The following is a 27,330-nucleotide window of genomic DNA, read 5'->3' on the forward strand; positions in this document are numbered from 1 at the left end:
GGAGTTTGTTCCACCTGGTGATCCCAGGTGATCCCGGATGCCAGAGAAATCAAGGCTCCTTATCCCACTGCAGAGGTGGGGGGCCACGGGTGAGAAGTGGCGTAGACGTGTGGGTTGGTTTGATAAATTGCTCTTCCCTTCCCCCACCCCCCATCTTTGTGACCAGCCGGGGACGCGAGCAGGGATCTATCTGCAAATGCATGTGATGGGAAAGACAGCAATAAACAAGTGAGAAGGGCGATCTTGGACTAGATGACTTTTGAGACGCCTTCAGTTCGGAGGCCGTCATTGCATCCTTCTTGCCCCAGGAGGATTAATTTCACTGGGGGCTGCAGCTCAATCCAATCTCAAATTGCCCAGAGAGGAGGCGGGTCGATTTCCTGGTGACGTCACTCTGAACCCGGGGAAGGTTGCTTAGAAACCGGGGCTCGGAGAAAGACCCGCACAGGCGCAGTGCTTCCGAGGGCGACCCTGGAAGGGGAGTAGGCAAAAAAAGCTTGGGCGGAGGCGGACGTGGGGCGGGCTCCTCTATGGACACGCCTCCTCCCTCCGTCCTCGGGGAATCTGGACTATGATTGGGAGACTGACAGGAGGCGTGCCCGACGCGCTGACGTCACGGGGCACGCCGCGTAAACGCCAATGTCGGTGAGATTTCCGGAAGAAGCGGTGACAGAAGCTGCGCTGGAGGGGAAGCTATTGAGCCCCTGGGGCGGGGGGCTGCTCTCCTGACCGGGCCGCCCCCACCGGACCCGGTTGCGGTCCGGGCCCCGGTCCCGATCCTGAGAGTCGCAGACAGGCCGTCCCGGCCGGCCGGCCGCAGGTCGGGTACGTGGGGCTCGGGCACCTGGGCAGCGGCTCCCCTTCCTCGGCCATCCTGGGCTTCTCACCTGCGGCCGGCCCGGCTCTGGGCGCCCTCCGAGCCCCCTCCCCCGCTCGCGCTGCTCTCCCCCTGCTGGCTCGGCGGGGGGCCGCAGGCGCCGGGCTCCCCCCGTGTTAGGGGCCAGGGCCGGAGGGACCGTAGCAATGAACTAGATGGAGACCTTGAAAGCCAGAGCGCGGGAGGGGTCTGTCCCCCAGTGCGGGGTCGGGAGTCTCAGGGCGCGCAGGTTTGGACCCTGGCTCCGATATCTGTGGGGAAAGTAGCGTAACTTCTTGTGCTCATTTCTCCCCACGAGGCGGAGGCTGCGCTACATCTGGAGCGCTTAGCCTTCGAGGCGGACCCCGCTCCGTCTGGGGAAGCTTCGGAGTTCAGAGTTTCAAATGCAGGAAATAAAGCACAGCGCTGCCAAAGAAACGGATCCCGTCCGAGTCGCTATCAAAATGTCCAAAGATCATCCAGCGCTTAGGGTTTTGCGCACGTTTCTTGTCCGATGTGCTTCCCACTGAAGGAATAGAGTCCTTTTGTATGTAATGTCACCCCCTCTCCCAGGACTCCTTGCGACTGATGAGAAGTTTTAAAGTGTTTATATTTTAATTCTTTTTAAATCTGGCCTGGTTCAGCTCTTAGATCAGTGGTTCTCAAACTTTTGTTTTCAGTATCTTTATCCTATTAAAAATGATTGAGGATCTCTCCAAAGCTTTTTTTTTTTTTTAAATCTGGGTTATATTTATAGACATTTACCATATTGGAAATAAAAACTATTTTTGAATTCGTAGACCCTCTAAAAGGGTTTCAGAGATCCCCAGGACTCTCTAGATCATACTTTGAGAACCATTGTCTTGGATATTCAGGGAAAGTGATGTGCTGTATTGGGGGAGGTATCCAAGATTTTGAAGTTGGGAACAATGGTGGGTTACCTCCTTTAGAGGAAGGATATGAGGGAGTTGGTTCTTTTGAATCTCATAAAAGAGTAATTATTGTTTGAAGTAATGACAGGGAAGTTCCAAGAAGTTACCAGATTATCCTGTTGGGGAGTAAGGATGTCAAAGTATCAGTATCTATGGGTAAATAGGAGAATGTCTGTAGGAGCCAGGAGATTTTTTTCTCTTATCCACTTCTTTTCTCATTAATGTGTTTGTGTGTAATATTTCCATTCTAACTTAATATAGGATGCAGGCAGTAGAACAAGAGGGGTGTGGGCCAGAGGGGACCCCCACTGCCAATCCCGAGGCCCAACCTGATTCTCCGCCTGTCCCACCTAAGCCTCCAGGGCTTGATCTCTTCAACTTGGTCCTATTTTACAAGAGGCTTGTTCTCTACTTCGAACCCCTTAAGGATGCAGGCGATGGGATCCTCTATTTGCTCAGGTATGGTCTTCTTGGAGTAGGGATACCTGGTCTCCTGCTTCTTCACTTTGTTGCAATAGCCATTTTCAGAAACCTGGCCTGTATCACAATAGCTTAAGATTTATTCCTTGTTCTGGGCAGCCAAGCTAGGTAGCCTGTTTTTAGTCTGAAGCACTTGGTCAACAAGCATTTATTTAGCACCTCTCTGTGCTGGGCTCTGTGTTTAGCTCTGAGAACTCAAAATAATTGCGGGAGACAATACCTGAACTAAACCCCAGCTTTTTGAACTGTGGTTTGAACTATGGGGTCTCATAACTGAATGTGGAGGTTAGTCGTGACATTATGATTTATTATCATTAAATGTTTGATTTGTATGCCTATATTCTGTACCTGGTGTCAAGTAAGATTTCCCAGGTAAAAAAAGGTATTGTGAGTGGTAAACATTTCTTCCCCTCCCACCCCCACCCCCCAAAAAAAGTCTACAAGAATCTGATTTCTGGAGCCCCAGGGTATGAGATAAGCTTGTTCTTTGACTCTGTTCCTCTGTTAGTAAAAAGCACTCAGTGTTGAAAGGGTTTTAACCTTGGTCTGTAGTGATGACATCAGATCCGTATATAATCAGCCATGATTTCCTAAGAGGCTCTTCTTTTGTGAGCATCCCTTCCTGTGGGTAGTAGTTCTGTCACCACAAAAGTGTTTGTAAAGGGAGAAGTTAGCATGGAAGAAGCTTTAATGATAGAGTGGCTTCAATAGAAATAAGGTATTTTTCACACCATAAAGAGGTTGAGGTTTTAGGGGTAGTTCTAAAGAGCCTTCTTATTTCCTACGTCTTATACCTTTGTGCTACTATCCAGTGATCAGTGGGACTTGATTAGTTTAAGGTTGGCAGTAGTCAGACATTAGGTGCAGCTTGCAGAGAAATATCATTACAGAGAGTCTTAAGGTTTTTTTTTCTTTCAAAGTAAAATATATTTATATGAAACCAGAGAAATTAAGTTTATTTGGAAAATGAGGAAATAGTCCAATTAGATAGAATAAATGGTTTTTTGAAAGTACACATAGTAAAACTAAACACTCTTAATTGTCTTTTTATATTTGTTTATATTACTTTTGACTTCTATTTCTTGGCTTCTTTTCACCCACTTTTTATCTCTTCTGGGCAGTGATTACCTTATGCTCACAATCAGCTGATTAGATCTGTCATAGACAGATATTTTGCTTTTCTGAGTCTTTTCTTTACTGGAATTGAACTTCCTTCTAAAGGGATGCTTATAACTATTCTGTCTTCCCCAGGTAGTCCTATATCACTCAGGGTCCCTCACGTCAGGAGAATGATAAGACTGATAAGGGACCTCAGAAGTCATTTGGTCTAGTCCACCCTTATCCTTTTTGAAGTAATTTTTAAAATTGGTTGAATTTGTTCCTTCACAGGTATACTTTTGTAGGGTCTGCCCTGGTGATAGTCTAGAGGTCCTTTTTTTTTTTTTTTTTTTTTTTTTTTTTTGGTATAGATCTCTTTGGTAGGCTGGTGAAGCCTGTGGACCCTTTACTTAGAAGAATGCTTTTAAATAAGTGAAAGATGGAGGTTACTGAAAAGAAAGATATAATTTTTTTTTTCATTCAAGTTCATGGTTCCTCTGAAATCTACCCACAGATTTCCCCAGTGAAGCACCCTATTCTAAGTCCCCCAAGATGATCATTCTTCCAATCACAAGGATTAGGATGTGACTTGTTCCAGAGACATCTCCCCTCCCACTCCTGACATACTTATTAGGGCCTGCCTCCTCTCCCTACTCCTTAATTAAAGGAAAAGCCCACTCATTATTTAGCATTTCTCTTCAATCTCACATGTCCTGTCTTTGCTCCTTGCTGTCTTTGTGGTGTCATACAGAGTTTGCTTTCATTTCTGACATTCTGTAGGAGGGAACGAAGCATCATCTTTACTGATCAAGGTTTTCTGTGTTGTAGGTGGCAGACACCAGTGTGTTCCCTGCTGACCTGCTTGGGTCTCAATTTCCTCTTCTTAACTTTGAATGAGGGTAAGAATTGGTTTGGAGGGCTGAGGGAGGGCCCACATATTAATGAGAGGGAGAGAACTTGCAGATTGGGGGAGTGGGTGAAAGCTAATTTCTCTTCGTACTTTGATATTATGGAAGTGTTTAGCATGCTTAGAACAGGTCAGGGAACAAGGGCAGCCAGCCCTGGTTCTGTATCAGTTATAGTGTCCTGTCCCTGCTCTCTTTTATACCAAACAGCTCTTCTGGATGGACTCATGGCCTCCTTTACTTCCAAAAAGCTGATACATCAAGGCAAATGGCTTTTAGAATAGCAGCTATGTGGAGACAGTGGAGAATCTGAGTTCAAATTCTGCTTCAGACATGTACTAACTATGTGACTCTGTGCAAGTCACTTAGCTACTATTTCCTTCTGCTGCCTTATCTATAAAATGGGTATGATGATAGTTTTCACTTCCCTAGGGTTGTTGTGAGGCTTAAATGAGATCATGTTTCTAAAGTAATTTGTCAACTGTAAAGCACTCTTTAAATATATAGCTATTAGCTATTATTGTGCCATTGGTCTATGTATTAGAAAGAACGTGAACAAGGGTGAGGGAATGATCACAAATGATCGGTGAATGGGGAGTTGATATCCCCAGTTGTGGAAGGTTGTAGTACTGATCACATGTACCAAGAAAAAGTTGAGGTTTGAAATTGTTGGAAAATATAAGTGATCAGATCAACAAGTGTATATTAGAAAAGAATAGAGTAAGTTAAGTTGTGACTGCATTATGGATGGCAGCCTGGCCAGTATAATTATATGAACCTTTTTACACATGCCAGCAGTGCTTCTGGTTTTATCCAGGTAACTATAGGGGTTGGACCAGGCCTTCTATCTGTCTAAAGCAAAAAGGACAGATTGCAAAAAGGACATGATGTACTTTAAATAAGATTAGAATTTAGACCTCCCTTCCTTTGTACTAATACTTGCTGAGAAATCTGCAGACACTTCTGTATTAGCATATATAACATACTGAGTATAAAGAGGTGATAATTGACATGGTCACATAATCACACATTCTTAGAGTTGTAAGGGACCCTTAGTTGAACAAGAATCCTTTTTCTAATGTCACTGACAAATGATCATCCATCTTAGCTTGAAGACTTCTATTGAGTTCTTTAATCCATGATCTCCCAATGCTTTAATTGTTAGGATTTTTTTTTCTGATATCTAGTCAAAATCAGCCTCTTTGAAACATCCACTTGGTGCTCCTTATTTTGCTTTTAAGGGCCCACTAACTAATACTTGCTTGATCCCATTTCTTTGTGCTAATCAACCTTTAATTCAGGGGCTAGAAGATAGCGCTCTCGCTCTTGTACTCTCTCTCTCTCTCTCTGTCTCTGTCTCTCTCTTGGAGCTCTTTTCTAAAAAATAATAAGTTTTTTCTATTTCAAAATATATGCAAAGATAGTTTTCAGCATTCATCCTTGCAAAACCTTGTGTTCTACATTTTTCTCCCGTATTCCTCACCTCCTCCTTCCCCAGACAGCAAGTAATGCAGTATAGATTAAACATGTGCACTTCTTTTAAACATATTTCCATGCTGCACAAGAAAAATCAGATCAAAAGGGAAAAGTCAGATCAAAAGGGAAAAATAATGAAAAAGGAAAAAAGCAAGCAAACAACAATAGCAAAAATGATGAAAACACTATGCTTTGATCCATATTCAGTCTCCATAGTTCTCTCTCTAGGATGTGGATGGCTCTTTCAATCATGCCTATCAGAAATGCCTTGAATCGCCTCATTGTTGAAAAGGGCCACATCCATCATAGTTGATCATCACCATGTGATCATATACCTTAACTTATTCAGCCATTCTCCAATGGATAGGCATCCTCAGTTTCCAATTTCTTGTCACTACAAAAAGGGCTGCCAAAAACATTTTTGCCCATGTAGGTCTTTCCCCCTCTTTTATGATTTCTTTGGGATATAGACCCAGTAGAGATAATGCTGGATCAAAGAGTATGCACAGTTTGATTGCTCTTTGCACATATTAACTCTTTTCTCAAAATTAAATATTTCCAGATTTTACAAATGATTCATATATTCTCTTCATCATTATGATCACCTTGCTCCAACTGTTCTTCAGCTTCCCATTGTCCTTCCTATCACCTACCTAGTCCAGCACACTGTGCCCCTCCTAATGCAGTCCAGTCTTGCATTAGCATTTTTTAATCTGCCAGATGTCTCTGCTGATGAATACTGATTTTGCAGTCCACTAAAAGTCCCAGATATTTTCAGATGAACTATTATTCAGCCATGTCATTCTACTTCTCCTAAATCTTGTCCTTGTGAAGTTGAGATTTTGAACCCCTATGTAAGAATTTATATTTAAACTTATTACATTTCATCTTGTATTCTATTTAAGATCATTTTGGGTCCTGACTCTGTAATCTGTTGTCTTAGGTATTTCTCCTAGTTTTGTAAAGTTGATAGTTATACTGTCTGTGATTGTATACAGGTTGTTGGTGGACATGACATCAGAACCAAGCAGAGATTCTTGAGGCAAAGACATTGAACAATTAAGGACTTATTTGAGTCCAGTCACTTATCCACTTTCTAATTCACTTTACTATCATCTCCCTACCTTGTCCACAAGAATAACATCAGTAATAATCCAGGTAAATTGTCACTTTCTTGTGACAATTCCCCCACTTTCTTGTCTAGTAACTGTCAGTAAAGAAAACTCATCATTAAATTTATTATTAGTTTGAACAACAAATGTAAAACATTACAGTGTACAAAGAATAACAAAAAGAGGACTGTCAGTAAAGAAAACTCATCATTAAATTTATTATTAGTTTGAACAACAAATGTAAAACATTACAGTGTACAAAGAATAGCAAAAAGAGGATTTTGTCTGAAACTGTGAGCTTGAAGTATATATAGGATTTTACAGAAGCAACAAAATTGCTTTATTTGTGTCCTCTTTAGGGATTCTTATTTCAGAAATGTTTTATTGTTGTTAACTAGCACTTACACAATTCTTCTAAGTTAACAAAGTTCTTTCCGACTATTATCTTATTTGATCTTCACAGTAACCTTGGGAGGTAGATGCTATTATTTTCATTTTAGAGATGAAGTGATTCATCCAAGATAGCACAGCTAGCAATTTTCTAAGAGTAGTTTTGAACTCTGGTCTTCTTGATTCCAATACCAGAACTTTACCCACTTTGTCCCCACGTGCCACTCTTTCCTTTTCTTTTATTTTGCATTGTTACCACTATGTACAAACTCCCCTATAAAAGCCTTTCCTTGTAACACAGATATGGACATTCATAAATTGGCCATGTCAGAAAATGTCCCTCATCTCTCCAGTAAAATGACAGTGATTTGCTTCCTCATTGTGACTGGTAACTGTTGCCTAGAGTTTTGTTGTTTTCAAAGTTGCTTCCTTTTAATTATTCTCATTATCATTTGAATTGTTTTTCTGATTCTTTTTAAGTCACTCTGCATCAGTTCATGCAAATCCTTTTGGCTTGGTCTTATTTGCCATTTCTTTAAGAGTATGGTAATATTCCATTTCATTCATAAACCACAATTCATCCAGCTGTTCCCCAGTTAATGGGTATTTACTTTGTTTCCAGTTCTTAGCTACAACAGAAAGTGTTGCTATAAATATTTTTGTGTGTGGTAGGTCTTATCCCTTTGTCTTTGTATATGCTTGGTAGCCATATTACTAGGTCAGAGAATGTGTACATTTTAGTGATTTCTTGGCATTGTGCCAAATTGCTTTCTGGAATAGTTGGACCAACTATAGTGCATTAGTGTCTATCTTCCCACATCTCTTCCCGGCACTTGCCATTTTTATCTTTTATTGTTGTCCATCTGATGGATATGAAGTGGGACCACGGTTGTTTTAATGTGCTTATCTTTTAATTATTAGTTACTTGGACTGTTTTTTTTTTCCATGTGGTTATTGAACCAGAAGCTTTAGTTTTTTCATTTAAAAACTGGCCATACTTATTCTTTGATCACCTTTGCCTTGATGCTGGCTCTTTGTTATAACTGCTTTCTTTGCTATATGTTCCTTAATCATCCCATTAATAACAGATTAAAGAATTTTAACTGGTTTATCAACCTTTAGTTTGGAGGTCCACATGTTTTCTTCCCTTTTTTTTGGAAATCAAGACAGCTATTTTTCTTTTTCTAGTCTTGCAGCCATTCTCTTATTCTTCATGTTTTAAAGATCACTGACAGTGACTCAGTAAAGACATCCACCCCTCTTTCCAGTACCCCAGGACATTGTTCATTTGGGCATAGTCACTCGGTCTCATCAAGCCAGCAAAGATTTTACTTACTATTTTCCTACTTATCTTGGCTGTCACCTTCTTATTAGTCATATTTGTTTTGCCCTTTGCAGTCAAAGGAATGTTTTTCTTGGCAGAGGAAAAAAAAGAAGCAAAATAAGAGTTGAGGAGTTCTTCCTTTTGACCACTGTATATTATCATTGCTGCCCATCTCCTGGGTGGTAGGTCTACCCTATCTTGGATTTTCCTTTGCTTTCTTTTTCCTAGTCTAGCTAAAAATCCTTTTGTTGTTGTTGTTGTCTTTGACTTTCCTTGCTAGCCTTTGCTCATTCTGAGCTTTAGCACTCCTGATACTATTCCCACCAGATTATGCCATTTTTTTTTTTTTTTTGCATTTACTTCATCTTGCTTTCATCTTTTACATGTCTTTAAAAAAAAATCTAATGAGTTCCTTATGTTCACACCCATTCCCATAACTCTTCTTGTTTCTCCTTATCAGAATTTATTTTTTCTTCCTCAAGTAGTTAACAGTTTAGCCAGAAGATGAGACATGTTCACACAAATAATCCTATTTTGACTTGTACTGTAATAAAGTGCAGAGGAGAAGTGTTGGCTTTTTTGAATAGTTAGTTTGAATTACAGGTCCAAGTGGATTGTCTTGGTTCATAACTGGCTGGCCTTCTTCCCCTTTTATCAGGACATGAAAATAGTCCCTTGAGTGTGTTGATAGGCCAGGAGTTGATACTGGAATCACAGGGAGAATGTTTGACTCTGACTGGTGTCCCACATTGCTGCCAGCTCCTGGGATGCTCTGCAGACTCGAGAGTTCCCTTGTCTGACCTGCGGCTCTTTTGCGTTTAGGTGCCTGGTACTCAGTGGGTGCCCTGCTGATTTCTGTGCCTGCCCTGCTAGGCTACCTGCAGGAGGTGTGCCGGGTCCGCCTCCCCGAGCCCGAGCTGATGAGGAGGAAGTATCACAGCGTGAGGCAGGAGGATCTGCGCAAGGTGCGCCTGTCACGGCCTGAGGCCGTGGCAGAGGTGAAGAGCTTGTGAGTGTGAGACACCAGCTGGGAGAAGGTGGGCTGGGGGAGAACCGGCCAGAGGGAGTTGGGCTGACATGAGCTCAGACTGGGACCCCAGGAGTGCTCACCGAGTTGACGTGGCTTGTTCCTGTCCTCCTTTGTGATCTCCTCATTCTTCATTCGTGTTTAAAGAAGGGCACTGACCTTTGCTCCTGGGCTGACTAATGAAATCACGTGGTCTGGGCCTCTCATGGCTGCTTCTCTGTGCCTCTGCAGCTTGATCCAGTTGGAGAGCTTCCTGAATCAGTTGTGCTCTAGGTGTGAATCGGTCTATCGAGTGCTGTACTGGGAGAACCCAGCAGTGTCCTCACAGTGAGTTCCGTCCCTCCCTCCTCACAGGGAGCCTTGAGCTGGTCCTAACCCTTTGGCGCTTGGCCCCTAAAAAATGGGGCGCTGGGCTGGGTGATCTCAGGTCCCTCCCGGTTCTTTTGTTCTCTGATTGATAGGATCAACATTGATGAGGCTCTCTAGCTTGAGCCTGAGAAAAGCTGATGATTACTTTCTGGGGAAGGAGAATTAATTTCTTCAGTAGGTGGAGAAGGGGAGCTGGCATGTCTGGACTCCTTGGGTCTAGCCATACAGCGTATTCATGGGCAGAGGTGCTTCAAGCCGAGCTTCTGGCTTTGCCCTCCTGGCTGTGAAACTAGGGACCGTGGCCTCTGGGGCTGGCTCTTGGATTCCTGACCCCAATTCTCTCTGGGTGGGCTTGGGCAGGTCGGTGGGCCCCTGAGAGCGCTTCTTTTGTCAGGTAGGCCTGAGGTGCGGCTCTCTTGCAGTGGGAGTGTGGAGAAGGCCCCGCAGGGGTCAGTGCTGGGCTCTGACGGGCAGGGGGCTTCCTCTCTCCAGGTTCTATGGGGCCCTCCTGGCCTCCGTCTTTGTGCTGTATGTGTTTCCCCTGTGCTGGGTCCTTGCCCTTCTCAACAGCACCCTCTTTCTGGGAAATGTGGAGTTCTATCGAGGTGAGCACTTCTCCCCAGGGCCTGGGGGGGGGGGGGGGGGGGGGGGGGGGGAGGGGGTCCTCCTGGATGACACCTGAAGGCCGTAGAACACCTGGGTTTTGGCCTGTTTGCCCCACCAGGGGGCAGCACCCCACCAAAGAAGTCCCTCTCCTCATGGCTCCAGGTTGGAGGCTGCATCTCTGACACAGTCCTGGCCCGCTGCCTCTGGGCCGAGATTGATGACAACGGAGTGACTCGTGTCTTGTAACAGTCTCTCCACCGAGATTAGAGCCTTTTGATGTAGCGATTGCTGCAGTTTGTCCGCTGCCTCGTGCCCTGAAGAGACAGTCTAGGGGATGTCTGAGTCATGGCATGCTGGTGCAGAGATGTGTGTGGGCCTTGTTTTTTTGCGTCTCATGAGTTGTTTGAGCCAAAAAATATCATCACCTGGTGGCAAAAGTGTGCTGGACCCCTCTGTACTTAGAGTGACTTTTTTTTTTTTTTTTTGCTGTTTGCTGAGGCAATTGGAGGTAATGACTTGCCCGGGATCACACAGCCAAGAAATGTTAAGTGTCTGAGGCTAGATTTGAGCTTAGGTCCTCCTAACTTCAGGGCTGATGCTCTATCCACTGCACCAACTGCTGCCTCCCTAGATTGACTCTAAAAAAAATTTTATTTATACGGCATTTCATCAGCAAGCATACAGAAAACCCCACCTTTAAAGTATGTTCCTTGAAAACAATTAAGCAAAATCATCTGAGAGAATATTACTGATCCACATAAGGTTTTCACCTCTCAATGTTTACTGATTATTTTTTTAAAATTATTGATCTGTTTTGCATTTATGTGATCTGCATAAAGCCTGATGCTATATGTTATGGACTTATAATCCCCCTCCTCTACAAATAAGAGAGGGCAATTAGACTGGTTTTTGAACTGTACTTAAAACCTTCTAGTTTCATAGTATCTGCCAGAGTTTGAATTCAGTTGGCATAACTTTCAGGGACCCAGAATCACATTCAACATCTAGATGAGAGGAGGATTTTTGTGGATGGGAGAGGACATTTCTTATGGAGGAGCATCCTTGCTGATGAGAGATCATAGATCATCTAAATTTTAAGTGTAGATAGTGCTTCTTGGTCTGTCTTTCTCCATCAGCTATTCTTTCCCAGACAGATTGAGGTGAGAGGAAAAGGGCAAAAACATTATCTGTGGAGAGGTGGCGGTTTGCTGAATTAAAAACTATTTAGGCTACTGATCAATCAGGAAATGTTTATTGAGTGTTTACTGTGTGCCATCCACTGTGCTAAGTTCCTGGGATACAAAGAAAGGCAAAAATTGCCCTTGTCTTCAAGGAAGGCAATGGAGAAATCGCTAAAGATATTTTTTTATTCTGAATTGGTACCTTTGCCTCACTTGCTCCTGAGTAGTAGTGGCAGAATACCGGGCTTCCCTGCAGCAGCGGATGAACCCTAAGCTACCAGTGAGTACTGAGGAATGCCTGGAATCAGACAGCGGGGGAAGAGGAGCTCTTCTGGACTGCAGTTCAACCCCTACTCCCACCGAGGTGAGCATCTAGTATGGGGTCCTTGGAACCTGCTCACCAGTGACCTTCTTGAGGGTCATTGTCTCTTGGGGCTGTGCCTGCTCTTGCCTGGACTCTTCTGGAATCCTTAGTCTTTCTTGACCCCAGCTTCCATGCATTTTTAAAGGCTGAATTGGGTTTTGGTTCCTGTTTCTTCTAAGAAACTACCTTTCTAAGTCTCCTATCTCAAAAACTTCTTCTTTAGCATGTCTTCCCTGGTGGGAGCAAGCATCTTTCTGACCAGGTATTCCCCTTTCTCAATGACTGATGTTAATAATGAAACGCCTTCATAGGTGATGTCCTCGGCTTTTCTTCACAGGACCTCACACCAGGCAGCGTGGAGGAAGCAGAGGAGGCTGAGCCAGATGAAGAATTTAAAGATGCTATTGAGGTGGGTGTCTTTTTGATAGAGCCTTGTACCCAGGAATCCCAAATGGTTTTGATGGTTATTTTGTGAAGAGTTGGTAGCTTGCTGTCTTCTGTTTTCTTCTTTCATTCTCAAAAACCTACCAGCCCATTGGGAATCCTCTTGAAAAGGGTGGGGAGGATCTTGGGGCTTCTGATGGTAAGGAAAATAGAGTCAAGACTTCCCAGAACTTGAGAGTAGGTTTTAAAAATGGGTACTCTCTGAGCCCCACCCAGAACTCCAGGATGGTTGACTTAGAGTAGTCCACGTCTTGCCATAGTCTCTCCCTTCTCCTGGCTATCTATCTTCTCTTCTTTTCTCTCCTTCTCCCCCCTGCACCCTGGGAGGCAGGAGACCCACCTGGTGGTACTGGTGAGTATGTCTGTGTTGATGGGGAAGGGATCTGGGGACAGGGTGGATGGTTGGACTAGTTGAGTCTTTTGCTTGGCTTTGTGCAGCCTGCTTCATCTCTGCTGTTCTTACCCAGGAGCTCTGTGTCTCAGGGCCCAGTCAGCAACTGGGTAGGGCTAAAAAGTTCTTTTCCCACAGGAGGATGACGAGGGATCTCCCTGCAATGTGGAATATGATCTGGCCCTACATGACAATGGTTTTATGAGCAAGAATGAAGTGATTCGAAGCAAGGTGTCTCGACTCACCGAGAAGCTCCGAAAACGTTATCCCACCAACAATTTTGGTATTTGGTTGAAGAGAGCAAGGGAAGGTTTTAGGGTAGAGGAGGGAAATGGAGGCTGAGAATTTGGGTGGTGTTTAGCTCCAGAGATTAGTGTTTGGGTGGGAATCTAGAATTGGGACAAATGCAAATCAATATTGGGGTATAGAAGCTGAACTTGGGCTCTTCCTTACTTGTTCTTATAGATTGATGTGAGTTTTCAGAGAGGTAAGGAAAGTGATACCAGATCAGGCGTCCCAGGAATTGTAGAAAACTTTGACTCTGAGATAAACTGTATTTTAGGAAGACCTGAATTCTTATAGAAATACCTAAGATCCTGCCTGATTTGCCTTTTCAGTTCTAAATGGAAACAAGGTGAAGCACACAGCTTTTTCCATCCCAGAACTTAGCTTATGTATTTGTGGAAAGACTGTCAACTTCAGGTCTATGTATTTTGGATTTTGGTCAGCCCTAAATTTGTTGGGGAAAAGGTATGTATGGAGCAGCAGGGAGTGACTGGCTGGACTACTGGAGGCCTGGCTTAGGACTCAGGAACTTGAAGGCTAGAGCAGCTGAGCTAAAGGGAACATGAAGGATCTTTAGACTTTGGCTCATCCCTGTTAACAAGCCTTGGCTGAGAGGTCAGAAAGGCAGCCTTCTTTTTCCAATATCCATGGCACCAACAGCACCCAGGACACACCCATGGTAAGCATAGCACCTACGGTACCCACGGTACCATGGTACCCACAGTACCCACAGCAGAGCAGATTTGGAATGAGCTTGATTGAGGAGGTCTGACACCTATAGCCCCCAGCTGAAGTTACATGAATTGGTGGTTGATTTGAGTTATGCGATTAGAAGAGTCTGATTTCCTCTCCTTGCAGCAACTGATGGTTAAGGACCTCTTTCCCTTTTTTCTTAGGTGTTTTGTATCTCCCTTCCCCGTTAGTGTGTGTCACCTTGGGCTTGGAGAGGTCTTTCTGGGGCCACGTGACTTGCAAGGGCAGCCATTGCCTCTCTGAGGCTCTCCTGTTATGTTCCCTCAAGTTCCCCACCCCATCCCATGTCCTTCCCCCTCCCCCTGTGCAGCTTTGGATTGCACAGAGTCTTGGGCCATAGCCCTGGGTCTGCTGGATTTGTTGCAGTTCTGGCCAAGGAGCTCCTTTCTCCCTGGGCTCATCAGCTTCTAGGTCAGCCATCCACTGGAGGGGGCTAGAGCTGTTTGGGAAGAATGAGCAGCATCCAACCTTGGGCTCTAGCCTGGACTTGGGGTGAGAGGGGGAGAACGTCCTGATAGGGCAAATTCCTCATCTCTCTGACTTCATATTTACCTTAAAAACATCAATCATTGTTTCATGGCCAGGAGGTCTTGCTTGGGCCCTCCTATTTTTCTCTATTCCTAATGCCTGCTGTTTATCATCACACTGATTAATCTAGATGGGAAATATTTATTTGGTTGGAGTCAGGGTCTTTCCAAATAGGGGCAAAACCTTTTTTTAGGCATTGGAAGGAAGCCAAGGACCTTTTATTCCTCTCTGATCCCTCCTGTGATGCTGCCAGAACTTCTACTCCCTGTGACTATGTAGAAGTTTCATCAGCTTCTCTGACCCTACATGAAAGTGTTTGCTCTTGAGGCCTTCTTGGTCAAGCAGAGAACAGAACCATGTGGGGAGAACATTCCTAGAAAAACGCTACAGAGCCTTGAATCTGAAGTGCCCTTAGGGCAGTCCCCTCTCGCCTCTGCCTTTGTCAGTGGATCACGGCCCAGACTAGAAGCTTTGGGGGTCTCCTCTCTGGTTTGCTCCTGGAACTAACTGCTTACTGGCATTTAGTGAGCCAGCCGGGCCATAGGCATTTATAATTATAATGATGGCTATTGTTATTATCTGCTGAGCACTGTGCAGTACAAAGAAATATAGCCTCTGCCTGCAAGGAGCTCACCTAATGGGGAAGGTGGCCCATAAAAAGGAGCTGAAAGTTCAGATGCTGCTTCTGGCTGCCCTGGCTTCCATCCATGGGCCTTGCCGTAGGACAAGGGCTGGGTTAGCCCCCCCCCCCCCCCCCATAGTAGCCATGTGGGAGCCAAGGCTCTTCTGGATTCTGCAGAGAATGGCTGGCCTTCCCCTCCTCTGTCCAGAGCAGCTTCTCACTCCAGGCCTTAGCTTCCCTTCTTTATCTCCCTCAGACTTCTCCATTGCACCCTGGAGCCCTGAGCTCTCTCCCTTTTGGCTCTTTCCTCCATCCTCATTACTTACAGTATAGGAATAGCTTGTCCTGCAGTCTATACTGCAGGGAATTTAAATTATTTTGGGGAATTTTCAGGGTGAAAGGGAGAAACGGGGCCTTCAGATTGGGAGGGGGCACTGCCACCTTTAATATAAGCCTGGTGGTCTGCAAACAACAGCCCTGGGAAGTGATGGGGTTTGGCAGGCCAAAGAGCCAGCTCTTTTCTTTGGATGTGAGCAGCCCACTCAATCTCCCCCCTTTGTACTTCTGAAGTGACACCTGATCCCAGGCAGAAACAGTGGCCTGTCAGCGCCTCTTTTTTGTTCACCACTTACTTTGACTTTCCAAGGAAAATGCCTGAAATCAGGAATGAGTAGGCAAGGGACCTCTCTAGGCTGGGATGAGAAAGGGACTTTCAGGGCAGGCAGGAGGGTTAATATTAACCCTCTGAGGCCAGTGGATGAGCAGGGTGAGCAGGTGCTTTGGTGACAGAAGGGGCAGAGGAAATGGGTTTGGGGGGCATACAGCATCTTCAAGGCCCTCATTCCTGCTCAGCCTAAACCACTCCTTTGGTTCACTTGGGCTTTCAGGAGAGTATCCTCAGCTTTAGAGTCAGATGTGCTGCTTTTAGCCGGCTCTTGCCAGCCAGAATGAGTGGCTTGAGAAATTATTCTTAATGTAATTCAGGGAAAATTGGGGATGTAGAGGAGCAAGTAGAGGGTCAGGGGACTGGGTCAGGTGAGAGGGTGACCTTTTGCCTCTTATTTCTCAGGAAACTGTACCAGCTGCTCTGCTACTTTCTCAGTGCTGAAGAAGAGGGTGAGTCTTCCTTAGGGGGGTGGCTGTGGGTTGCAGGGTCATCCTGGACTTGGTTCCCCAGCTGATCCAGGCTTCTGCTTTCCTGACTGAGCTTCTCTCTTCACTAGAACTCACTTCTGCCCTGTCAGTTTAGGATTGCAGCCATAGACTTGTGCCCAGATGTCTTGGGCACCCTCAGATGGCATCATAATACTCTATTCCTGGGCAGCTGCTGGAAGGATACTCGGACATAGAAGCAAGGGAAACGGAGATCTAACAGGGAAAAGAACTAATGTCTTTACCTTGAATTTTGAAAATGGTCTGCTAGAATTTATTGTGTGTCAAGTGTGGTGCTAATTAGGCACTGATGTTTAGTTTAATTAGAAATTGAGTCGAGTTGGAGAGATGATGAGAAGTGATAGAAAGTTTTCTCAGCCCTTGATACCATTGTCCTTCCCATTCCTTCCTGTCAGCTCCCTGGTCTTTCTGTAAAGCTCATGCTCCAGGTACCCATGACTCAGATAGGGGTGGCAGAGGTCCCCTTTGGCTTCTGAATGAGCAGATTTCCAAAGCCTAAGAGAAAGCTCAGATTGCCAAGCATTGGAGGCTTAGGATGTCACCTGATAGCCATTGTACTCCCCGGTCTCTTTAGCTGGGCCTTGAAGTCCCTTGGGGTCTCCTTCAGTGACCTCTCTGATGGGGGAGCCTGAAACTTGGGGCCTAGAAGGTAGAAGATCCAGCTGTTGGGAACTTGGGGGTGAGCTCTAGTGTCCAGGAGCCAGGGAGCAGGGCTCGGACCATCAGGGAGAGACTTACTTGTGCTGACCTTGGCCGGCTCTTCTCTTTACAGCGCAGCTGTAGTAACTGTGGAAATAGCTTTTGCTCCCGGTGCTGCTCCTTCAAGGTCCCCAGGTCCTCCATGGGAGCCACAGGTGAGTGAGTGACTGCAGGGGTGGGAGCAGTGGGGGGATGGTATAAAGGAAAAGTGGGGGACGAAGTTGAAGGCACGAGGGATTTGGAGCCCAGTTATAGGGGTCTTGTTTACATTTTTCAGAAAAATTCTAACAGTGAATAATGTGAATGCTTTATTAAAGTTGCCTCTAGTTCCTTGGGAGAGAGCATTGTTGTCATGGTGGCCATGAAATCCCTAGGATTTTTCAAGAACTGCCGTTTCCATGGAAAAGAAATTCTAAAGGTCAAGTTAGTTAGGAAGTGAGGAACAATGGGACGGCCTGTAGTTAGTGATAGGGAGGGGTTGCTCCTCCTGGCCATCTGCAGGAACTTGTAAGAGATGAGTGTGTCTCCTGTTCTTGTGGTCGAGGACCGCCATGGGAGTGTGGGACGCCTCTCACTGAATTCTTTCTTCTTTTCAGCCCCTGAAGCACAGAGGGAGACTGTATTTGTGTGTGGTTCATGTAACCAGACCCTGAGCAAGTGAGAAGAGAGCCCTGGGGTGGCACTTGGGAGCCTGCCCTGCTCACCCTCCTCTCCTGAACCTGCTCCAGAGGCTAGTTAGACTCCCCAGACCCCTCATGCCAGTGTGTGGAGGTAGCTGGGCAGAGCTGATGTGAACATTGGCTAGGTGCCTCCCCTCCCTTTCTCCACCTGGGAGATGCCCACCCGGGGTCACCGATGACATTTCCAGCTTCTCTTTGTGTTCCTCTGGGTGACTGGAGTGATGGCCGCCCTCCAGTTTCTGTGCGGGGTAAACCCTGGATTGCCAAAGGTGTTGGCTGGGACCGCGGGCTAGAGGGAAGCGGGACTGAGCGGGGGATCAGAGTGGGCAGCAGTGGGGGAAGCCAGACCTTGGCTCTTCCTTGTGAGTGTGGACTCCCCTTCATCCTGTGGCCTTCATGACACTGGCAGTTGTGAAGGAACCTCCAAAGCTAAGAAGGAGCCTGCATCGCACATCAGCCTGGAGGGACAGAAGCACCTGAGAACTCGACCCCGGGCCCTTCCAGGAGAACTCGGGCAGAGCTGGAGGGGGAGTAGCTGTAGGCCCCCCCCACCCCCGTCCGTGGCATTTCACTGCTCCTCAAGGGCTGCAGGTGCAAGGTGTTGCCCCCTGACCTTTGGCACTGTAATTGTCAGAGGGTCCAGAATGAGGACTATGCAAGACCAGTTAGAAGCCAGCCGTCAGCTCTGTGTGAGCTGGACAGAAAGGCTTTTATGACTGCAGCCTTCAGCCCACCCTGCTCCATTCCCACAGTCGCTCCCTTGGAAAGTAAGACAGGGTAGGGAACTTGTAAGTTCCATGTTACTGTTCTGACTCTCAGCCAGGGGAGGCAGCTTGGGGAACTGGCTAGCTTGCTACCATTTGTTCTTAGGCCTCCGTAGACGTCCCTTCTGCTACACAGTCTCCCTTTAAGTGGACTGGATCCCTTCTTCACGTTGCCCGGGCTCCCCTCCCGTGTCATGGATGTGCTCAGAGATGTAGTGGTGAAGCCAGGAGATCCCTTTGACCCTCTGGGCCTGGGAGGTACAAGAACCTTCTGGCCACATCTCTGTTAAGGGATTGCTTGATGCTGGCCACACCCTTTGATTAGTTTGGGCAGATAGCTACTTTCTTGAGGACCAAATGGCGCTTCCTAGGCTATGAGTCTGGTCAGGTTCTCTTTCTACACTGGCACTTCCCTCTCTATATTGGAAATATTTATTTATTTATTACATGGTTCTTGGGAACAGGGGGTGTTGGAACTAGATTAAAGAGGAACCTGGGACTACCCTTAGCCTGAGACTTTCTGGAACTATGAGGTTCCTTCAGACATAGGACTTAGGAGGCTGAAGTATTTCAGGTCCTCACACCTTCCCCGCCCCCTTTCTCTCCCTCTCCCCCCCTTCAGTTGGAGGCACTAGGATACCCAGGGGTCTACCAGATCTTAGTGCCTCCCTTTCTGCCACTTCTTCCAATCTCTCCCCTTAAAAGTGTGAGCTTGAATATACTATGCTTTACACTGGAAGTGTGCTAAAGAAATCTCTGTGTACATGGAGACGACAATAAAAAGCATCAGGCCATTTGTGTTACTCCTTTCAGTTCTTGTAAACCTTTCCTGTGGAGGCTGGGTAACTGAACCTCTCTCTTCCTTCCCTGCCCTGTTTTCTGTTGGGTCCATCTTGGTAAATGGTGGCATTTTGTCCTATGATTGCTTGAGCTGAGACCTTTGCTGATATGTTCCTCCCGCTGTCTCCTTATTTAAAGACCTGCTACCACCATGGCTGTAGGTGGAAAGTGGCCATCTTGGGGAAGATGATCTTCAATCAGCAGGAGACAGAGTTTGAAGGCTTCTCCCTCTAACTAGAAGAAATGGGTCTAGAGCTGGGCCAGACTTGTGGCCTTCTAAGAGTAAGAGGTGGGGCTGGGTCAGTACAGGGGAAATGCTGGCTTTGGTGAAAACAAGGACCAGGCAAAATGAACTGGGGGTTGAGGGGACCCTGTAGTCAACAACAGATGCTGGAAAGCAGGGGTGGAGAGCAGAACTGATGAAAATTGGGGAGAGGTGGCCTTTTGTATGTCTTAACACTAAATTCTAGTTTTGTGGCAGAGAGAGGAAGACAAGAATGATGGGAAAGTGGGACCCTCTTGGTAGCTTTCTGAAACTCTCCTGGCCTGTCTCTGTTATCACAAGAGTTTGGGCAAAGGGGGAAGGTGCGATGAGAGCAGACTGAATATGGGGCTCTCTTAGATGATTATGGATGGTCTCTGGATTATGTTGTGGAAACCAGGAGCACGGGAGATTGCAGATCGGAGGGCACTGAGCCTCGAAATCTGCCATGTTTCTCTTAGAGAGGCTCAGAAGTTGATTCCCACCCTGTTGGGAAGTCCTTGATTGACCTCATTATGCAAGAAGTTTTGGCCTTGAGGCTGGGCCTGATTATAAAGGGACAACTAGAACAATTTGCTCATGATCATTCCGAGTGACCTTTAAAGAGGGCAAGAGTAGAAGCTGCCCCTGGAACATTGTGGAAAATGCCAAAGGAGTGAACGCCTAATTCCTTTCCTCTTGATGGAGGACTGTAGGGGAAATTGGATGGAGTAGGGAATTCAAGTGGGCAGCACCAAAGAAGGCCTTCTCTTGGCTTAGTCTTAAACTGGGGACTTTTCTAAGGCTGGGGAAGCAAAAGGCAGTGGGTGTCAGAAAGAATGGAGAGCGGGGGCTGATGGGTGGTGGATGTAGGGGGAGGGAGGGATGCAGAAAGAAGGGGCTGTAGAACCTGAGGGCAAACTTGCAATTTTGCCTAAAACTGGACCTGTTTATCTTTAAACATTTTTGGAGGTGCAGACCCTGAGAGTGGAGGATCGTTGTTTCCCGCCCCCCTCCCCCCCAATCACATAGCTTATCAGGAATGTCACTGAGCCTTTTGACAAAAGCCAGCTCTGCTACTTTTTTTTTTTTTTTTTAATAAAGGACATTCATTAATTAAGGTATACATGTCTAAGAATCATTTGAAGTGATTTTTTTTTCTTTTTAAAAAAAATTCAATTTTATTTTCAATTCTAAATTGTTTCCCTTGCCCTCTCCTACCCAATGAGAGAACAAGAAAAAGCCCATTACAAATATGTATAATTGTCAGTGGGAGGGGAAGGAAAAGAAAATATGCTTTTACCTTTTAAGTTTGTTAGTTCTTGGTCTGGAGGTAGAATGCATATTTCATCATGAGTCCTTTGGAACTGTGGTTGGTCCTTGTGTTGATCAGAATTCTTGAATTTTTCAAAGTTGATTGTCCTTATGATATTGTCACACTGTAAGTTGTTTCCCTGATTTTGCTCACTTCACTTTGCATCGGTTCATGCAAGTTTTCTCAAGTTTTTCTGAAACCATGCTGTTCATCATTTCATCCCACTCAAATTTCATAACTTGTCCAGCCATTCTCCAATTGGTGGGCATTCTCTGTTGCCATTTCTTTGCTACCATGAAAAGCTATTACAAATGTTTTTGAATATATGGGTCCTTTTCTTCTCTTTGATCTCTTTGGGATAAAGACCTTTTAATGACATCACTAGATCAAAGGATACACACAATTTAATCGCTTTATGGGCACAGTTCCAAATTGTTTTCCAGAATGGTAGGACCAGTTCACAGCTTCCCCAGTAGTGCATTTGTGTACCTGTTTTTCCACAATCCCAGCATTTTTCATTTTTTTTAATCTTATGGATGTGAGTTAGTATCTCAAAGTTGGTTTAATCTACATTTCTCTAAATAAAGATTCAGAACATTTTTATCCGACTATTGATAGCTTAGGTTTCTTCCTCTGAAAACTGCTTGTTTATATTCTTTGACCATTTATCTTTTGGGTAGTAGCTTTTATAAATTTGACTCAGTTTCTCATATATCTTAGAAATGAGACCTTTATCAGAGAAACTTGATGCAAAGATTTTCCCCCACTTTCCTAAAAAGTGCTTTTCAAGAGGGCCAAGAGTAGAAGTCTTTGGAGTATTAGATTGCAAATTCAATGAGACCAAGCACCACATTTTGTCTACATTATAGCTTTTCCCATAGCAGACACAAATGTTGAATTGAATTGGATTTTGGGTTACCCTAACACAGAGGTCCTTAAAAAATGGCCTGCGGCAGCTGAGGACGATTATCCCCCTCACCCAGGGCTATGAAGTTTCTTTCTTTAAAGGCCCATAAAACAAAGTTTTTGTTTTTACTATAGTCCAGCCCTCCAGCAGTCTGAGGGATAGTGAACTGGCCCCCTATTTAAAAAGTTTGAGGACCTCTGCCCTAAGGCCTGTGTCTGTCTGGTGTCACTGTAGGCCATTCGATGAAAAAATCACTGGAACTGGAACCAAAAACTCAGGTTCAAATGGCTTTTAAAGAGGCCAGGAGTAAAAGCTGCCCCTCAAACATTGATGGTGGACTTCAGGAGAAATTGAATTGAGCAGGATGATTATGGGTGATTATGGACAAACAAATCACTTAATCTCTCTGTAAAATGTGATTTATTTATTTATTTTTCCCTTGTCTCACAGAGTTATGAGGTAAGTGCTTTTGATGAGGTCCTGGATGGGGGGCAGAGAGAAACTGAAGAATTAATACATTTTATCCCTAGGGCAGGCAGGGAGAAGGCTCTGATAGAGATCAGTTTAGTCTGTGGTCCCACCTTCTGCGGAGATGGTCCAGTCAGAAATCCAAGTTATGTCAAACCCACCCTCTGTAGGGGTCTTGGTTAGCCTCACCTTACCAGGTCCTGTTAGGAACCCCAGTGATGTACTTGAAGTTTATTTTCCCTACAAAATCTACTTATGGCCCATGCCATATTCACTGCCCTCCTTTGGGTCAGTCCACACTGGCACTCTGTCTCCTCTGTTTCCCTTTACCCCCTTCCCATACCATATGGTATCTCCCCGGACTCCATTTCTCTTCCTTACAGCTGACTTTTTTCGGTATAACTCCCTTTCGGGAGTTGGCCAGTTCCACTAGGGAATTTGCCCTTTCCATAGTTAATTAAAACTGCTTTCTATGCTTTCCCACTCTCTTTCATATTTACCATTCCCGATGTCTATTGTTTCCCTTCATTTTTGTCTATAACCTCTTCTCTTTTTGCCAAAAAGAATGGCCATTGCGAGTTCTTCATGTGACTGAACCCCAACTTTTGGTGCCTGCCATTGTCTGGTGTCTGCATCAGCCGCATCACTTTATCTCTGTGAACTCTGAGCAGTTGGGTTGGTATTCTTGTAAATCCAGTCCCAATCATGAAGAAGTGGACGGGGAGAGGGAATTGATTTCCTTGTCTCAAATGATGACTTTTTAACCATATGCCCAAGCCTAGGACCCTTAGTTCTGAGAAAGTGACGTTTGAAGCCCTGCTTAGAGAGAGTGTGTGAGGAGAGCCCTGAGCTTGGGTTTGAAGCACAAACTATGGTGATTGGTCACTAAGTTTTCTCATCTGTAAGATGGGTGTAAAAATTTTTTATTACTTCCTTCAGAGGCTTGCTGTAAAGAAAGTGCTTTACAAACCTTAAAGCATTAATTTGTGATGATAAACAGCTGGCATAGTGCTTCAAAGTTGGCAGAGGGCTTTATATACAGTATCTCATTTGATCCTCTGAGATTGGGACTATAATTATCTTCATTTTACAGAATAGGGAGCAGGTAACATGTCTACTCGATGTCAGGCAGGATTTGAGCTTGGGTTTTCCTGATTCCAAGTCTGGAACAGTCTGTCACTCTGATGATGAGGATCTTGTCTTCTGCCCCAAACCTGAGTGCTGCTCTTAAAGAAAGAGATTTCCTTCTGATAGAGGGGTTTGGATCAGCTGCGAAGGTCATTCTTTTGCTCACATCACCAGAAGTATCTCCTCTGTTCCTGTTCCCAAGGTGCGATCCGGGGCTTTGTTACCTGGACCTTGACATTAGAGGATTGTGTCCACTTTTGGTCATCACCTTCAGTGGATATGGAGAAATCTGCTGCTTAGAATAGTATCATGGAGGCTGCAGCTGAAGCTGGAGAAGATTCAGAGAGGAACAGTAGAGATGGCATAGAACGGATGTACTGTAGGAAAAGGAGTTTATTTTGCTAAGAGAAGGGAGAGGTTCAGGGTTTATTTGACTGCTGTCTAGGTGTGAGATGAGTTTTTATGAAGGTCATAGAGGACAGATTTTTTTTTTTAATGCCTAGAAGAACGAACAGCAGGAAATGAGTAATTAATAGTAGAAATTAAATAGTAGCTCAGATTTGCATAGGGTATGAAGAAGGCTGCATAATTCTTCTCTCAGTAACCTTGTGGGTAGGTAATGTGAATATTAGCATGTCTATTTTAAAAATGAGGAAACCAGACACTGAGATGAGGTGATGCTCAGGATTGTCTAGTTAATAAGCGTGCATACTAACCTAAGGTGTCCTGTCCTCAAGCCCAGATTCTGACACTTCCTCAGTTTGTTAGGTGTGAAGAATAATTTAATTACCTTCCTTAGGTTGTGAAGAAAGGGTTTTGTAAACAAAGTGGGGCCTTCAAGGCTGTTTTTATTATAATTTGTCAGGACCTCGGGTTAAGGGAGCTTATGCCCTCCATTCTGCTTGGCGTTCAGCTCAAATCTCAAAGTCTCCAGTGAATTCTAAGGACTCATCGGACACGTTCTTAATAATGAGATAGGTACAACATAATTCTGATAACAACCCACACTTCAAGAGCTCTACAATTTGTAAGGCACCTTCTTCACTCTGGGTCTGTGAGCCAGCAAGTTACAAATGTGGAAACTCGGACGCATTAAAGTGATTTACCCTACTCCTTAGACGGAGCATCCATTTTATTGTTTTAAGGCTGATGGAAATCAGAAAAGGCATTACATTGTTTTTTGGGGGTTTTATTTGCAAGGCGATTGGGGTTAAGTGACTTGCCTAGAATCACACAGCTACTAAGTTTTAAGTGTCTGAGGCTGGATTTGAACTGGGACCCCCCTTTCTTCAGGGCTGGTGTTCTGTCCACTGGGCCATCCAGTGGCATTGTCTCAGTGTCTCTGAGACGGTTGAACAATAATGCTAATTTCTTCCTCTAACTTGGCAAATGCTGAACAAAGATAGAAGTGGGCTTGGATCCTCTCTGATTGGACTTAGCTTCCTGGGGACCAGGGCCAGTCTCCTGGTGTGAGTCTTATTTGAGCTCCTAGTGGCCCCTGATAGCCTCCCCTCTGCTCGCCCTTGCTAGCGTTCTTCCCTCAGCCAAGGGTTAGACGGGTTATAGCTGGGCCTCCAGCCGACACTGAGCGCAGCACATTCCATTCACGCCCAGCCTGTCTGGGGGCTGTGGGATTCCAGCCTCCTTCAGGCCTCTTCCCCCACTTTTCCAGCCTCAGCTCTTCCCTCCCCCCACTGGATTCTGCTACCCTGAGCGGGGAGCTAGAACCCAGCCACATATTCCAGCCACCACAACTCCCATGAGGGTTTTCCCAAGGAGTGAACTTTTGTCAGGATTACAGTTGGCAAAGTGGTTCAAGAATGTGACCCCTTTTCAGGGAAGAGGCGGGATACCTTCAGGGCTGGGGATGGGAGATGATTCAGGCCCTGCATCTCCAGCCCGGAGAACCCAGCTGGCCTCTGGTAGGGAACCCTGGACTCCTCCTGGGACTCGTGTAGGTCCGAGCCATCGGTCTGTACAATAGGTCTGTAGGATGTTGTCCAGGTGTTTGGGTGTATGCTAGAAAGAGCACTGGGCTGGCAGGCAGGAGATCTGGTTTGTCTGGGTTTGCCAAGACTGGCAGTGTGAACTTGGGCAAGCCCCTTCCTCACCAAGCCTCGATTCCTTTTTTCTGAAAGGAGGGAGTTGGAGTGCATGATCTCTGAGGTCCCTTCGGGAGTTAACACTTGATGCCTTGGACTGCTGAATGTTGTAGAAGGGGAACTTGGTCCAACCAGGCCTGTCATCGGGGAGCTCAGAGAATACTGTGGCATTGACCATAAGTGCTCCGGTCTCGGAACTGATCACAGATGCTTTAAGGAGCTAAGTCAGGAGCCCCGTCTTGACAGATGTGAGGCTGAGAATAATAAAGGCTGACATTTTGTAGTGCTTCTCAGTACTCTGGGGTAAATTTCCAAATCTGGAGATTAGGAAACAGATTCAGAGAGGAGAGACTTGTCCGGTGGCCTAGTACTGTTAGTAAATGACAGGTATCCATGGAGCCTAGGTCATTGAAGACTTCTGTTCTCTCATGTTGCCTCTGAAGTAGCATAAGGATTAAAAAAGAGGTGGGGAAGGGAAGGACAGGAAAAAGACAATGCTAGGAAAAACTCATTAGCCTAGGGACTAAATTAAATTTTTTAATAGTATTTTATTTTTTTTTCCAATTAGATCCAGAGATAGTTTTCAACATTCATTTTTGTAAGATTTGGAGTTGCTATTTTTTCTCCCTCACTTCCTTCTCCCCGCTCCCCAAGACAGCAAGCAATCCAAAATAGGCTATACATGTATAATCATGTTAAATATATTTCCATATTAGTCATGTTGGGAAAGAAGAATTAGAACAAAAGAAAAAAGTCATGAGAAAGAAAAAGCAAACCCCAAAAAAAAAAAAAAAAAAAAGGAAAATAGTCTGTTTCCATCTGCAGCATTCAGATCCCATAGTTCCCGGACTGAATTTGTTTTTCCAGAAAGTGGTGGTGATCCCAGCATAGAGCAGGGAGCGTTGCCCTTGGAATTAGGAGATCTGACATGGAAACCTCACTCACTTAGCAGTGATGACCTTGGACAAACCATTTAAACTTTCTTTGTGCCTCAATTTCCCCAACGATCCTTCCTGTAGGTGAAGAACAGATGTAGCATATCACAATGGAGAGAGCACTAGACCAAAACTTGGGTCTACGTCTGTGGGATAGGGAATAGAGTATAAGTTAGAGTCAGGGAGTCCTGCATTCTAATCTCGCCTCCTACACAAGCTTGTGGGCAAGTCATTTAGCCTTATCCAGCTTCAATAAAAGGATGGTTATAATACCTCCTCATAACTTTTTGAAGTTCTGAGACTATGTAGGTAAAGTGCTTTGGAGATTTAAGTGTCAGTTATTACTGAGTGGCTGAGGATGAATCTCCCGAGCTTGGAGCTTCAGTTTTGTCACCTGCTTGTAGAACTTAAAGAAAGAGAGCCTGCTTCACAAGCTTATTATTACAAGTACCTTGTAATAATACTAATAGCTAATGGCATTTCTATGGCACTTTCAGATTTGCCAAGCAGTTTGTCTAGGTTATTTGATCCCACAACAAGCTTGCAATTATTATCCGGATTTTATAGATGAGAACACCAACATTTAGAGAGATTAAAAGACTTGATAAGCTCCATCAGTGGCTTAGACAGCATTTGAATTCAGATCTTCACTTCTCAGCTGGTGCTCTATTCACTAGTGTCTAGCTGCCCGCAAAGTGCTAAATCACTAGGGGTGGCAGAGTCATCCGCTGCCTGGGGGCTGGCTGTGAGGACCACACGGGAGAGTGGATGTGAAGCCCTTTGTAGACTGGAGTGCTGTACACGAGTCAGGGACAGTGATGTTGGCCACAGCCCGAGGGCTCCTTAGAACCAGTGTCAGGTGGGGTGAAGGAGCAAGCTGGGTGGGCCCTGCCCTGAGCTGCCAGCACCTAACAGAACCAGCTACTATGCTGGGA

The 27,330-nt window shown here is 45.2% G+C and overlaps 1 protein-coding gene across 4 annotated transcripts; it reads left to right on the top strand.

The window, feature by feature from the left end:
* Positions 1 to 594: 594 nt before the first annotated feature.
* Positions 595 to 19,271, top strand: ZFYVE27 (zinc finger FYVE-type containing 27). 4 transcript variants are annotated; one of them, XM_031956212.1, is made up of 13 exons: positions 598 to 825; positions 2,050 to 2,247; positions 4,195 to 4,265; positions 9,396 to 9,582; positions 9,832 to 9,927; positions 10,462 to 10,574; positions 11,984 to 12,120; positions 12,458 to 12,529; positions 12,896 to 12,916; positions 13,094 to 13,238; positions 16,213 to 16,259; positions 17,089 to 17,170; positions 17,612 to 19,271. In XM_031956212.1, exons 2-13 carry the CDS (start codon positions 2,051 to 2,053, stop codon positions 17,674 to 17,676), a joined length of 1,233 nt encoding a protein of 410 aa, XP_031812072.1. In that variant the 5' UTR covers positions 598 to 825; position 2,050; the 3' UTR covers positions 17,677 to 19,271. The 4 variants fall into 4 exon arrangements, 3 of the variants coding, with proteins under 3 accessions (XP_031812072.1, XP_031812073.1, XP_003755240.1); XM_031956213.1 differs by having other exon boundaries at positions 9,447 to 9,582; XR_004232509.1 differs by lacking the exons at positions 17,089 to 17,170; positions 17,612 to 19,271 and adding an exon at positions 13,573 to 13,919 and having other exon boundaries at positions 595 to 825.
* Positions 19,272 to 27,330: the final 8,059 nt, after the last annotated feature.

This window comes from Sarcophilus harrisii, chromosome 2, assembly GCF_902635505.1.
Source record: "Sarcophilus harrisii chromosome 2, mSarHar1.11, whole genome shotgun sequence".
Taxonomy (NCBI): Eukaryota; Metazoa; Chordata; class Mammalia; order Dasyuromorphia; family Dasyuridae; genus Sarcophilus; species Sarcophilus harrisii.

Bases quoted from the DNA above. Each gene is read 5' to 3' on its own strand.
- ZFYVE27 (XM_031956212.1), top strand. From the start codon at position 2,051: ATGCAGGCAGTAGAACAAGAGGGGTGTGGGCCAGAGGGGACCCCCACT. The intron at 9,928-10,461 runs GTGAGTTCCGTC...TCCTCTCTCCAG, and splicing joins AACCCAGCAGTGTCCTCACA to GTTCTATGGGGCCCTCCTGG. The intron at 13,239-16,212 runs GTATTTGGTTGA...CTTATTTCTCAG, and splicing joins TTATCCCACCAACAATTTTG to GAAACTGTACCAGCTGCTCT.